Source organism: Dryobates pubescens, chromosome 36 (assembly GCF_014839835.1).
Source record: "Dryobates pubescens isolate bDryPub1 chromosome 36, bDryPub1.pri, whole genome shotgun sequence".
Lineage (NCBI taxonomy): Eukaryota > Metazoa > Chordata > Aves > Piciformes > Picidae > Dryobates > Dryobates pubescens.
Window position 1 is genome coordinate 3,942,550 of NC_071647.1, and position 14,156 is coordinate 3,956,705.

The 14,156-nt window shown below is 50.0% G+C and overlaps 1 protein-coding gene across 6 annotated transcripts in view; it reads right to left on the minus strand.

Annotated features, from left to right (window-relative positions):
• Positions 1-14,156, minus strand: part of TANC2 (tetratricopeptide repeat, ankyrin repeat and coiled-coil containing 2) — a 300,071-nt gene that overhangs the window by 19,672 nt on the left and 266,243 nt on the right. For all 6 annotated transcript variants that reach the window (XM_054176994.1, XM_054176995.1, XM_054176993.1 and 3 more), the window contains 4 exons: positions 9,760-9,882; positions 9,195-9,431; positions 5,754-5,939; positions 4,822-4,915 (listed from right to left, as the gene is read on the minus strand). In XM_054176994.1, coding sequence (XP_054032969.1) covers positions 4,822-4,915; positions 5,754-5,939; positions 9,195-9,431; positions 9,760-9,882 — 640 coding nt within the window. The remainder of the gene's footprint in view (positions 1-4,821; positions 4,916-5,753; positions 5,940-9,194; positions 9,432-9,759; positions 9,883-14,156) is intronic.

Genomic DNA, 14,156 nt, shown 5'->3' on the forward strand with positions numbered 1-14,156 from the left:
ATCATAGAGTTGTCAGGGTTGGAAGAGACCTCAAGGATCATCTAGTTCCAACCCCTCTGCCATGGGCAGGGACACCTCACACTACAGCAGGTTGCTCACAGCCACCTGCAGCCTGGCCTTAAAAACCTCCAGGGATGAGGCTTCCACCACCTCCCTGGGCAACCTGTGCCAGTGTCTCACCACCTTCATGGTGAAGAATTCCTTCCTAACATCCAATTTGAATACACCCATTTCTATTTTTGCTCCACTCCCCCAGTCCTATCACTACCTGACATGCTAAGAAGTCCCTCCCCAGCTTTCTTGAAGCCTCCTTAAGATACTGAAAGGCCACAAGAAGGTCTCCTCAGAGCAGCACAGACGCCGACAGCATTACAGGTGGGTAGAGCCACCACTGGACAGCTCTCTCCCTGACAAAACGTGCTGTATTGACTCAGAGAGCAGGGTTGGGTTAGAAAATAGCTCCCAGTGCAGGACCTGCCTTTGACTCCTCCTTGCTATTAATTTTAGACATTTCAGTTCCTCCCCTCCTCTCTTTAACTTTCTGTGCACTTCAGCACAGCTCCCTCCAGCTCCATGCTCTGTGCTGCTTCTAGTAGGAGTTTGAGCAGAAGGTGGGAGTCTATTTCTATCTGACTGCAGCTTGGTTTTTGTTGTTTTCTTTGAAGCACAGTCCTGTGGGATGGCTGACTACGAGGTGTTGATGGGTTTCCAACTGCAACACTGTTAATGGCTGGGGGTGGGGGGGTGGGGTATTAATTAATTCGCTTTGCTGCTCCACGTTAAGGTTGAGTTTTCTTCTCTTGGGGTTGAGAGACACCAAGAGTTAAAAGGGAAAAAAACACAACATATATATATATAAAAAAAGATCCTCTTGCTGCCACAAGCAGAACATGCTGCAAAAAAAATCTATAATCAGCTCCATGTGGGTTTGAAACGTAAGCCACAAATATAGAAGGAGGACTGTGTGTAGTGTGCACAGCAGAGGGGTTGGAATGCAGGGCTTTGGGGGTGCTATTTCTATATACCTGCCCCCACTTGACATGTTGCAGGTTAATTTGAGGTATTTCACGTCAAAATGACTTAGGTTTGCAACAATGGAAGTGCTGGAAGTCACCCAGGGGTTTGGCGTTCCACCACGAGATGTTCCTTGCAGAAGACATCCCTGAAACAAGGTGATTTGATCCATGGCCATATCCTGCTCCCCTCCACCAGGACTGATGTGTGCTTTTGCCTCTCTGCTCCTCAGGGTCAAAGCAACTGGGATGGGCATGGAGCTCCAACCTGTCCTTTGCAGCTCAAAAGCTGCTGTGCTACTGAGCAGTCAGACCTTGGTGCTTCAGGAAGGTTCCACAGCGATGACCTGGATTTGCTGCCTGCTGCTGAGGGAAGCTTATCCAAGGTCATCTTGTATAATGCACAGACACTAAGTATTTGTCCACAGAGCTGGAGAAACCCTCCAAGAGCTGAAAAGAGCTCAGTCCAGATGGATCTTAGGTGGCCAGCCCACCAAGGTACACCCAGAATTCATCAGTGCCTGTGCTTGGAACAGAAGGTTGGACCAGCCAAGCTCTGGGGTCCCACCAACTGTGATGAGCTGCTCTGAATACAGGTACCCCAGCCCTCCACCTCCAGCCTTCTAACCAAAGTGGCTTTTGACATCCCCAGGCTCCAGCTCCACTGCTGGTACCTCAAGCCCAGATCACTACCCTGTGGCTGGTGTCTACCTGTACAATCCCCAAAGCTCCATTACACTACTTCAGGAAAACTCTAGAGGTTTCTGCCTATTTAAGCAATTATTCCTCCTTGGGTGGACTCACTTCTGACATCACCAATGTGCCTTCACAACGGCTGTTGGTCTCCAAAAACCCCACAGCACAAGGTAAGGCTGTGCCTGCCTGCTGAAAGGAGACTGGAAAAGCCACAGAAAGGTGATGAGAGGAAATGGGAGAAATGGGAATGGTTTTGTTTGAAGTTTTATTGTCTGCCAGAGAGCTCCTGTGGCCCAGCAGCAACAGGGCAAGTCCACCAAGCCCAGCCAAGGAGCAGGGGCCACGATCCTGGGCTGGGAAACAGGAATGTTCATTTTGCAGCTTTTCCATGAGGACCCAGTGCCAGGAGAACAACTCACCATGCAATAACAAAGTCTTGGCACAAACTCTGTGAAGAGGTTGCTGGGTTTCTCAAAACAGGGCTCAAACAAAACCAGAGACAAGTTTCAGGTATGGACTGGCTCCCCCTCCCCCAGCATCAGACCAGCCACGGCCTCCAACACCAGGGACCTGCACCAGCACATTCTGCTGCTGCCTCTGTGCTGTGTGGCTGTTTGCTTAGAGAAGAAAAAACAACTTTATCTGGAGGAGAAATCATTCAATTGCTCCTTTATGGCACGTGGATCCATTTCACAGCCTGGCAGCAAGACAAACCCAGTCTGATGGAGTCATTCTTTGCACCTCCAACTCTGATGGAGTTATTACAAGTGACTCAGGTATTTCTTTTGTGTGTGTGTGTGCTGGGTTTTTGGTATTAGTTTTGTCCCAGAGGGAAATATTCCATCTGGAGTTGGCCAGAGTGTGCTGTCAGCAATTCCTGAAGTTATGATGTCACTTGGCATGGCCATTTGGATGATATCAGGCTGATATCACAGAGCCAGGCAGTCAGCTCTGCTCTGCTGAAGATTAGACACACAGCAACAAGTATCAAAACCCAGACCAGACATGATGCAGACTTTCAGAGCAGCTGCTATTTTTAGGTGGAAAACAGGATTTCTCTTCAAATGGAGCTGAACTCACCATTTAATCTGGGGAAAATCACAACAAAACAACCTGAAAGGGAGTCCTGAGATCCATGGAAACTTGTCCTGCCTGTGACAGGACCTGAGGCTGCTGAATCTGGTGGGGTTTGCTGATTTTGCCATCTTACCTACCACCAGTTTTAATGGGACACAGGGTTTTGGCTTTGAGATGGCTCCCCCATTTGTGTGTGACTCCTGACTCCCAAATCCACATCCCCAGCTATCCCAGTTACTCAGAAACCCCTCTGAGGTAGAGAACACCCCAGCCATCTGGGCCCAGCTTTTGGCATTATTGAGGGGAAAGGGATGGGATAACAGAGATGGAAAAGGTTCTAATGAAGAGTCCTTGAGGCAATGGACAGGGAATGGCAAAGATGCCCAGGACACAGGGAAAGAGGAAAGAGAAGAGCTGGACTTTGCAAGGGAGAAGAGTGCAGTGCTCAGCATGGCTGAGCAGGAGAGCTGTGAAGGCAGAGCTCCAGGGATGGGCAGGTTAGACACCAGTCTGGTAAACACCTATAGCTTTCCTGGATTCATCCAGACCAGCCAAGACTACCTTAAGTCAAAGATCTGAGAGCATCTGATGCTGCCCAGGAGGTTACATTGAGAAGAGACATCTTAGTGGCTTTTGATGCAACTCTGAAGGCATCTGGATCACATCCTATTGAGAAAATAGGCCTCAGAAACCAGAGAAAAACACTGGATGAGCTGGCTCAGGTCACCCTCTGAGCTCACCAATGGCAAAGCCACTGTCATTTCCTGTCACTAAGTCCACATCCAGCTGATGTTTTTCACCCATCACACCCCAGAGACACTTTGAAATCACTGATTTGTGCCTTTATTTCCTCTACTATGGCACAAGCTCACAGAATGTTAGGGGTTGGGAGGGGACCAACCCCCCTGCCATAGCAGGATCACCTAGAGCAGGTCACACAGGAAGGTATCCAGTCCTTGCTACTCAGTACTGTCCCTGTGGCTGCAGGAGCTGACTCTCTCCCTAATGCCTCATGAGTGCCCCAGAGCAGCCCAACCACTCACCAGGCTCCTACTGGAACACCTCATCCCTCCACCTTTGTCCTTCAAAGCTCAGGGGCAATGCTTTCTGATAGACTTCATTCATTACAAAAGCTCTACTAAAGATTATTTTCCAAAGGTAGAGCAGACAAATCAGCTCAAAATACATCCCAGCTTTTTCCTGCCCTCCTTTCAAACCAAAACTGACCTGACCAAAGCCTGAGCCACATGCCAGCTACTCTTTGTACCCTTGGCTGCTGTCACTTTTAAGCAAAGCTGACAGAATCCAACTCAGTGCTCTGTTACCCAGACAGGAACATTACCTTGGTGTATTAACTTGACAGGAACATTGCCAGTGATGCAAGCAGATTAGTGAGCTGAGTACAAAAGACAGGAGATAGTATTTATCAGCTCCTTGGAGTTAAAAGCCAACAACTCCAGGTTTGAGTATCTCAAGAAATGGAGATGGCTGTTTCATGGCTGTGGGGTGGAAAGGGTCACTGGCTGCTTTTGTTTGGAAATGAGGGCCCACATCATCAACACAGAAACACAGCAGTGCACCAAAGGACATTTGGTGCATTACCAGGTGCTAAATAATGGCAAGTGTTCAGAAAACAATGTAAGTCATGCTGCTGCATGTAATAGGGAAGGGGAGAGAGAAACAAGGAGAAGCTTGGGACAAATATGTTCCACATCCAGAGAGAAAGAGCAGCATCTCGTCTGCATCTCACTTGGTGTGAGATGTGTCAGAGAAATTAGTGGTGTGGCTCTCAGGGATGCTGTGTTCCTGCATGTTCCTGAAAAGTGCCAGGAGCTGCAGAAGCTCAGGATTTTCAACCCCCAAACTTCTGTTTGATTTGAGCTGGAGTGCCAGCTCCACCTTGGCACCTGTACCTGAGATGAGATCAGAGGGACTGATCCCCCCTTCATCAAAACAACACCAGGGCTCAGGGATGCTTCAGGGAGCTCCCAAACACAAACATGCAGGAAGCAGCTACAGCAGCTACAGCAATCACCTGTCTCTCCCCACAGGCTGTCAAAGCTGTTGATTTGTGCTCTCTCCACCTCTTCTTCATCTTTTTCTGGAAGATCCAGCAGGTAGGAGACAATCTGAAACAAAATGACATCTCAGCTCACGACCCTGCCTGTGTTACATAGAAACTGCTGACACCTAACACCAGCTGCTCTCAGCACACTGAGGAGAAGGAACAGCTCTGCCTGGCTCCCTGAGCTCAACTAAGTATCCTTCCAGAGATCCATCACTGAAACTGCTGCCCTGTACAAGCAAAATAAACCCCAAGTGTCTTGCTGTGACCACACAGGATGAGCCTTTGGAGCACCAGTTCCCTCTAGCTGTGTCTGCCATGGGTAGGGGCACCTTCCACTGGACCAGATTGCTCAAGGCCTTGTCCAACCTGGCCTTGAACATGTCCAGGGATGTGTTCCTTGCTTAAAGGTTTATTCCAACAAATTAAAAGCCTGTTAGCTTCCTCTCCTGGACACCTGCCCAGACCACAGGGTTTGTGAAGGGACCTCCGAACCCTACTGCCTGTGATGGAAAGAGTAGGACCCAGGTAGTGACTCTACTTCCAAGAGCCTCTTTGGTCAATGTTTTGGCTAGGAAACATAGAATGGCTTAAGTTGGAAGGGAACTCAGAGATCACCTCCTTGCCATGTGCAGGGATGCCTTTCAACTCCATTTGGTTGCTTATGGCCTCATCCAACCTGGCCTTGAGCAGCCCCAGGGAGGAGGCATCCACAGCCCTCCTGGCCAGCCTCTTCCAGAGCCTCACCACCCTTGTATCGAGGAACTTCCCATGCTCCAGTCTGACCCTGCTCTCCCTCAGCTTCAAACCCTTCCCCCTTGTCCTGTTGCTGGCCACCCTGATGAAGCAGCCAAGCCTTGGCTTCCCAGCCCGCGGAGCAGCGGGGTGCAGGCAGGTCTCACCTCGGTGTATCCCATGCTAGCCGCAGCGATCAGGGCTTGCTGGATGGCATGGCTCTTCTTGAACACACCCTGCTGCTGCCCAGCCATGGTCCAGTCACATTGGATCAAGAACTTCACCACCTCCAAGTGTCCTCTGAGAGCAGCATGGACCAGAGCACACTGACCGTTTTTGTCCAAGTGATCCACCTTGAAGAGATGATAAAAGGCAATCAAACCAAACCCTGGCCATGAGCTCTTCCTTCCTTCAGTCTCCAGCCCTGCCTTCAAACTAATGCCACATGGGCAACATGTGCATTTGTCTGGTGAACTATCCCTTCCATGACCAGAAAACAACCACTCCCAGAGCAGCTCTGTCTCAGGCTGAGACACCCTCTTGGGCACAAGTGTTTGCCTTGGGTCAGTTACCACTGGGTTTAGCTTTTTCCCTGACTCTAAGGCTGCAAAGGTGTTTGCCTCTTTGTGTTATGGAGCCCAGCAAAGTGGTTTTTTTTCATGCTGATGGAAATCACAGCATCACAGGCACCCTCAAAGGCCATCTAGTCCAATCCCCTTACAATCAGCAGGGACATCTACAACTAGAGCAGGTTGTTCAGAGCCCCAACCAAGCTGACCTGGTTCCAGAGCTAGCCTGGGCCAGGGTCTAATCACCCTCAGTGTTAAACATTTCTTCTTTCTCACCAGTCTGAGCCTCCCTCTCTTAGTTTCAAACCATCATCCCTTGTCCTGTCACAACAGGCCTTGCTAAGATGTCTGTCCCCAGCTTTCTGCTGGGTCCCATGAAGCACTGAAAGGCCACAAGGTCTCCATGGAGCTTTCTCTTCTCCTAGCTGAACAACCCCAACTCTCCCAGCCTGGCCTCACAGCAGAGGCCAGCGCTCCCATCATTGCTGCAGCTTCCTCTGGCCTCACTCCAACGGGTCCATGTCCTTCTTGTGCTGAGTACACTATCACCTCCTTTATCCAAATCCAGAACAGGCCAACCAGCTTGGTTCCCAGATCCCATTGCTTTTGGGAGACACAGGAGCTCCTGAGCCTGCAGTCGAATGCTCAGCTTGAACCCAGCGCAGGCAGAAGTCAACAGGGAACAGAGACCACACTTGGCAGCCCTGCAGGAACTGATCTGGTTGGCTTCTGAGGACAGGGCACGGCTTCACTCAATGCCTCTACACATCAGCTGAGATTTCCTGGTCCTATCCCAACACCAGTAGCTTGGAGAACACTGGGCAGGGGGGTCAGCTGCTGTCCTCCCCTCTCATTTCTCTCATGAACCTCCCCTCTCATTTCTCATGCTATAAATAAGGGCTATAAGCATGAGATGAATATTCTATGCACTATGGTTACATAATACACATGAGAAAGATTCCTCACATTATAATACATTAATATTGTTAATATTTTATTATCTCTCAACTTATGCAGCAGTCACTGCTGCAGTTTCTCTGTGCCACAATCAAACATCTCTCAGCCTTCAAACTAAACCAGGCTGGTTCTGGGGTGTCTGCTCAATGCAGTCACAGGGGATACTGCAGGAAAGCTCTGAGTGGTAGGACTTCCACATTGCACTCTGTAGCCCAAACATTCCTTTACTTGGAGAGGGAATGGCTTTTTCTTCCCAACAAATGTCAGGGTGCCACCCAGCCCCTCAAAACATCCCAACAAAAGCAGAAGTCTCTTATTTTTGTTTCCCTTCATGCTGTCCTTGTGTTATTACAAACAGCACAGCAAGATCTAAAAGGGTCCCTCAGCCATCCCAACTTCCATACCCAAACTACACAAACCCATATTTTGCTTTTTGAACTGAAAGCTAAACATATAGAGAAACCACAAATTGCTTCCAGGAGGCCCCACTTCAAAAAGCCAGCAGAATTTTCTTCTTCCAACAAAATACTTCAGCTTGACCCTTTACATACAATTAAAAACCCCAAACACTCCCCACCAAGCTCACCACAGGGGATTTTTCTAGGACAGCTTTGGTAGAGGTTTGGGGAAAATGTGTCTCAGGGAGATATATAAAGAATGCTCCATGCTGCAAACACAGTGCTGCCGTTTTAACCCTCTGAGGTTCAAGGACTTCTCCACAACAGGCTTCAGCAGGCCACCAGGGCAGTGCAATTAGGTAGTTCTAACCCATGACATGTTGCTGCCCCATGCCTGAATTCATAGAACCACAGAATGGTTTGGGTTGGAACAGAACAGAACAGAATAGAACAGAATAGAATAGACCAGACCAGGTTGGAGAAGACCTTTGAGATCATCAAGTCCAACCTATCACCCAACACCATCTGATCAACTAAACCATGGCACCAAGCACCCCATCCAGGCTCTTCCTAAACACCTCCAGTGATGGTGACTCCACCACCTCCCTGGGCAGCACATTCCAGTGGCCAATCTCTCTTTCTATGAAGAACTTACTTCTAACATCCAGCCTAAACACAGCTTGAGACTGTGTCCTCTTGTTCTGGTGCTGCTTGCCTGGGAGAAGAGACCAACCCTCACCTGGCTACAGCCTCCCTTCAGGGAGTTGTGGAGAGTAATAAGGTCTCCCCTGAGCCTCCTCTTCTCCAGGCTAAGCAACCCTGAAAGGACCTTTAAAGCTACCAACACCCAGCAGGGACTGCTGCAACTAGAGCAGGCTGCTCAGAGCTCTGTCCATCCTCACCTGGGATGGTTCCAGGGATGAGGCATCTCCCACCTCTCTGGGCAGCCTGGGCCAATGTCTCACCACCCTGTGTCAAACATTTCTCCCTTCTCTCCAGTCTCGATCTCCCTTTTTCAGTTTCAAACCACCACCCCTTGTCCTGTCACAACAGGTCCTGCCCAAAAGTCTGTCCCCAGCTTTCTGATGGATCCTTTGAAGCACTGCAAGGCCACCAGAAGGACTCCCTGCAGCCTTCTCTTCTCCAAGCTAAACAATCCCAGCTCTCCCAGCCTGGCCTCACAGCAGAGGGCTTCCAGCCTAGAATTCTAGAATACTAATTCTAGAATCCCAGAATGCTAATCACAGACTCTCAGGAGCTACCTGGTGTCAATGCAAGACTTTCAAAGCCACCAGACTTCAGCAGAAAATCCAACCCTCCACAGCAGCATCCTGAAGTTACAGAGTGGTTTGAGTTGGAAGGGACCTTAAAGATCATCCAGTCCCAAACCCTCTGCCATGGGCAGGGACACCTCCCACTGGACCAGGTTGCTCAGACAGCATCCAGCCTGGTCTTAAACACTTCCAGGGGTGAGGCATCCACAACTTTTCTGGGCAACCCATTCCATTGTCTCACCACCCACGCAGCAAACAACTTCCTAATGTCCAACCTAAATCTCCCTTGCTCTAGTTTAAACCCTTGCTGGAAGATGTTCTTCAGTCAGCCATAGCCTGCAGCCTGTGCCTTGCCTTGCAGAAACCTGGACCAGCTTCAGTCAGCTTTCAGAGGAACTCAGTCGCTTTACCTTGGCCCTCTTCTTGCAGAGCAGCACCACGATGCTCAGAAAGCCAGCAGCAGCTGCATAGCCAAGGGGGGTGAGGCCACTCTCTGAAGCAGCATCCACATTGGCCCCAAACTCCAGGAGCAAGGCCACCATCTCGGTGTAGCCCAGGTGGGACTGGACGCAGAGGATGGGAGCGTTGTTCAGCACTTCCGTGCGGTAGTTCACGTTGGCGCCGCCGAGAATCAGCAGCCGGCTGACCTGCGGAGGCACAGAGAGCTCCACTTAGAGCTAAGTCCCTCACAGCCACACAGCTGCTGAGCTTGGAAGAGATCATCCAGTCCAACCACTCACCCAGAGCTCACAATCCCACCACTGCTGCTAAACCACAGCCCTCGGCACCACATCTGTGCAGCTTTTAAACGCCTCCAGGGATGGTGACTCCACCACTGCCTCTTGGTGTCTCCCCAGCCTGAGACCAACACCCACCTTGACAGGACCACTACCATGGGCAGGGAGCTACAGGGAACAATCTATGTGCTGTGCATGTGAGCTCTAAACCTCCCCAGCTTGCCTCCTTCTCCAGTACCTTTATGTTGGGGGTGTAGAGGTTTCTCAGCGATGCCAAAGCCATTGAGAGACCTTCAGTGCTGTAGGAGATCCAAAGCCCTTGCAGGATGGAGGAAGAGACTCCAACTTTTTTACTCAGCCCCTAAAAAAAGAAAAGAAGACTTAGATCCAAGCTCACAAACGTGCTCAGTTACACTGTGCAGATCCTCCTGGGTCTGTGGACTTCAGAGACTATCAAGACACCTCACAGCTGCACACAATAGCACACAACAATGGGCCACATCCAGCCTCTGCAGCGGGTAAGCTTGTAGGAAATAACTTGGCAAAGGTACTGTGGACATCTCCAAGGTCCAGGAAGGGCAGGAGTAAACTGTGAGCCACCTGAATCCATTCAGCAGCCTCAGAAAATGCCATGCCAAGGAGCACAGCATGCTGCTTCTGCAGCTTTTCAATAAAGTGCACATTCTTCTGGCAGAACTGATCCATGTTCCCTCATTAGGCACACAGCTAAACTAGAGGACAATATCTGCTCACAAGAAGGTAACTAATGGAAGCCTCAACCACAGCCTAGAACAGCATTCCTCTATCTCATTCCAGACTGTCTCCACTACGCTGACTGCTGTCTGTGATCAGGCTCTATGTAGTACCACAGAATTCCAGCATCCCAGTACAGTGAGGGTTGGAAGGCATCTCTGGAGATCATCCAGTTCAACCCCCTGCTAGAGCAGAGGCCAAGGATTGCCCAGGATCACAGTGTCCCAGTGGGTTTGGAATCTCTCCAGAGAAGGAGACTCTATAACTTCTCCAGGCAGGCTGCTCCAGGGCTCCAGCACCCTCACACCAAAGAAGTTTCTCCTCCTGTTCAGATGGAACCTTCTGGGTTCCAGTTTGTGCCCATTCCCCTTGTGCTTTTGCTGAGTACCACTGAAAAGATTCTGGCCCCAGCCTCTTGCCCCCTGCCCTTTAGCTCTTGCTGAGCATTGATCAGATGCTCTCTGGGGCTGCACTTCTCCAGGCTGAACAGCCCCAGGGCTTTCAGCCTTTGCTCCCCACAGAGCTGCTCCAGGCACCTCAGCATCTCTGTAGCCTTCACTGGACTCTCTCCAGTAGTTCCCTGTCTCTCTTGAACTGGGGAGCCCAGAACCAGACCCAGTGCTCCAGATTTGGCCTCCCTAGGGTGGAGTAGAGGGGAAGAAGAACCTTCCTTGACCTGCTGGTCACATTCTTCTGAATGCACCCCAGAATACTGGTAACCTTCTTGGCCATGAGGGCCCACTGCTGGCTCACAGTGAACCTTTTGTTCATCAGCACTCTCAGGTCCCCTGCAGAGCTGCTTTCCAGCAGGTCCACCCCCAACATGTCCTGGTGCAGAGGTTATTCCTCCCCAGGTGCAGGACCCTACACTTGCCCTGGCTGAACTTCAAGAGGTTCCCCTCTGCCCAACTCTCCATGAGTCCAGTTCTGACTGAATGGCAGCACAGCCTGACAGGGTGTCAGCCACTCCTCCTGGTCCACTCTTTCCCTTCATCACTGATGAAGATGTGGAACATGACTGGACCCAGTTCTGATCCCTGGAGAACAACATGAGCTACAGGCCTCTAACTGTGTCACTGATCACAACCCTCTGAGCTACTGGAGGTCTGAAATCTCTTTCCAGCAGCACTAGCTGGCAGAACACAGGCTCTTAACCAATGTCCCCAGCTCCTGCTGAAGGAGCAATAACTGCTCCAAGAGCCAAGAGCAAACGGCTGGATCAAAGAGCAGAGCAATGGGCTTGCAGCTCCAGCACTGAGCTGAGCTGCATGCTGTGCTCAGTTGGGTGAGGTGGGTACATCCCACATGTTGCTGTTCTGCTGTGGATGTGCCATCAAAGCCTGCAGTTTCCATGGAAACCCTACACCATCCTTCACTCTGTTTTGATATGCAAACCCTGGGTCCTACTTCCTCGCACGCCGTGGGGTCGCTCCTATCTGTGCAACGCAGCGGGATCCCACTGCAGCTTGGAAAGGCTTCTGTGTGATGGACTAACAGGGATGGGGGTGAAAACCAGCAGCAAAAGGTGGGATTTGCTTTCCCCTGAAGGAAGAAGTGCAGGAATCATCATCTGAGCCCGTTGCTGGACTCAGCTGCAGACCTCTAATGCCGATGCGCGAAAGATATTCTGAAAGCATCTCACCAACCATCAACAGATTTGTCACTTGAAATGGTTTTACCATAAAAAGAAGCAACAGATTAGACAAGCTCTTATAAATAACAACTCCATCAGCTTGTTTCCCTCAAAGGGGGAGAGAGAGAGAGAGAGAGACAAAAAAAATATCTGCTTGTGTCAAGAGGCAGAAAAAGAGCTTGGGAAATTCGGCCACCGTTGAACGCTGCCTTTGAAACGACACAAACCAGGACACTGCAGCTCCAGATTAGATTTCACTGAACTCAGTGCAGCCTAATTGGGCAAATGGAAAACAATTTCATAATAAACTGTTAAAATAATTTAGAAATGGTCATAATAGTCCCAAAGGCATAAGTGAGCTGTTTGAGTCCCCATCAGGAGCAAGGGAAGGAGTGTGTGCTTTCAGAATAGCCATCTGAAGATAATCACATGTGCTGCAAAGACCTTGGCTGCTGCATTAGAGACACAGAGGTCAGGCCCAGGCATAGAAGATGACATTTATCCTCTGAAGAATAAACACACCCAACACCATTGGCATTCAGCTGCTGAGACAAAACTGCACCAGTTCTCATTTTAAAGATCTCACAGAATCATAAAGGTTGGAAAACACCTCCAAGATCATCGAGTTCAACCATTAACCCAACGTCACCATGGCCATTAAACCCTGTCCCCAAGTGCCATGGCCACAGATGTTTTGAACACCTCCAGGGATGGGGATTCCACCACCTCCCTGGGCAGCCTGTGCCAAGGCCTGACCACAGCATTGCAGCGAAGAATTTTTTCCTAATATCATAGAATCAATGAGGTTAGAAAAGACCTCAGAGATCATCAAGTCCAACCTGTCACCCAGCACCTCATGACTAACTAAGCCATGGCTCCAAGCGCCACATCCAAACCCCTCTTGAACACCTCCAGGGATGGGGACTCCACCACTTCTCCAACCTAAACATTCCTTGATGCAATTTGAGGCCATTTCCTCTCCTGATATGACTTGCTGCTTGGCAGAAGAGACTGATCCCACTTCACTGTGACCTCCTTTCAGGGAGTTGTAGAGAGCAATGAGGTCTCCCCTCAGCCTCTTCTTCTCCAGACTAAGCAACCCCAGTTCCCTCAGCAGCTCCTCATACAACCTGGTCTCCCATTTCTGGAGACTCACTTCTGGACTGTTGACATTTTAGCTAACTAACTAAAGATGAAATGAAAGGCTTCTCTTGGGTTGACTCAAAAAGCATATGTCAGCCTGAAGTTTGGGTCTCCTTGTACCATTACTGCATGTTTCTCTTCTTGCCCTTTCATTCCATGCCAGGTTTTCCAAGCTGGGTTTCCATATGCTCCCATTAAGGCTGGTAATTGCTTTAAGAGACAACAACAGTTGTACTTTTCCCCCCTCCCCCCTCAAATACCCTGTTTGAGGATGTTTTTGTTTAAAACAGGAATGCAGCAATCTCAGCTGCACATGAACAGGGGAGTGTGAAACACCACACCACTGACTGGGGTGTCAGGCCATCACCTGGAGGTTTTACCTCAACATGAGGAGGAACTTCTTCACTGTGAGGGTCACAGAGCACTGGAACAAGCTCCCCAGAGAGGTTGTGGAGTCTCCTTCTCTGGAGACTTTCAAGACCCATCAGGATGTGTTCCTGTGTGACCTGTGCTGGATTCCATGGTCCTGCTCTGGCAGGGGGCTTGGACTGGATGATCTTTGGGGGTTCCTTCCATCCTCTAACATCCTGTGATCCTATGTGATCCTGGGACCTTGTGTCTCTGCATCACTGCTGTTTTACACCTGCATATCCCAAGTGTCACAGAATCACAGGGTAAGAGAATTGTATTGCTTGGAAGAGGCCTGAAAGATCATTGAGTCCAACTGTTAACCCAGCACTGCCAGGGCTCAGTCCCTCAGCATCACATCAACACCTTTCCAGGGATAGAATAGAATAGAATTAACCAGGCTGGAAAAGACCTTTGAGATCATCAAGTCCAACCTATCACCCAACACCATCTGATCAACTAAAGCATGGCACCAAGTGCCTCATCCAGGCTCTTTCTCCCCTGAGCCTCCTCTTCTCCAGGCTAAGCAACCCCAGCTCCCTCAGCCTCTCCTCCCAGGGCTGTGCTCCAGACCCCTCCCCAGCTTTCTTGCCCTTCTCTGGACACCTTCCAGCAGCTAAACATCTTTCCTAAACTCAGGAGCCCAGAACTGGACACAGGACTCAAGGTGTGACCTAAGCAGTGCTGAGCACAGGGCA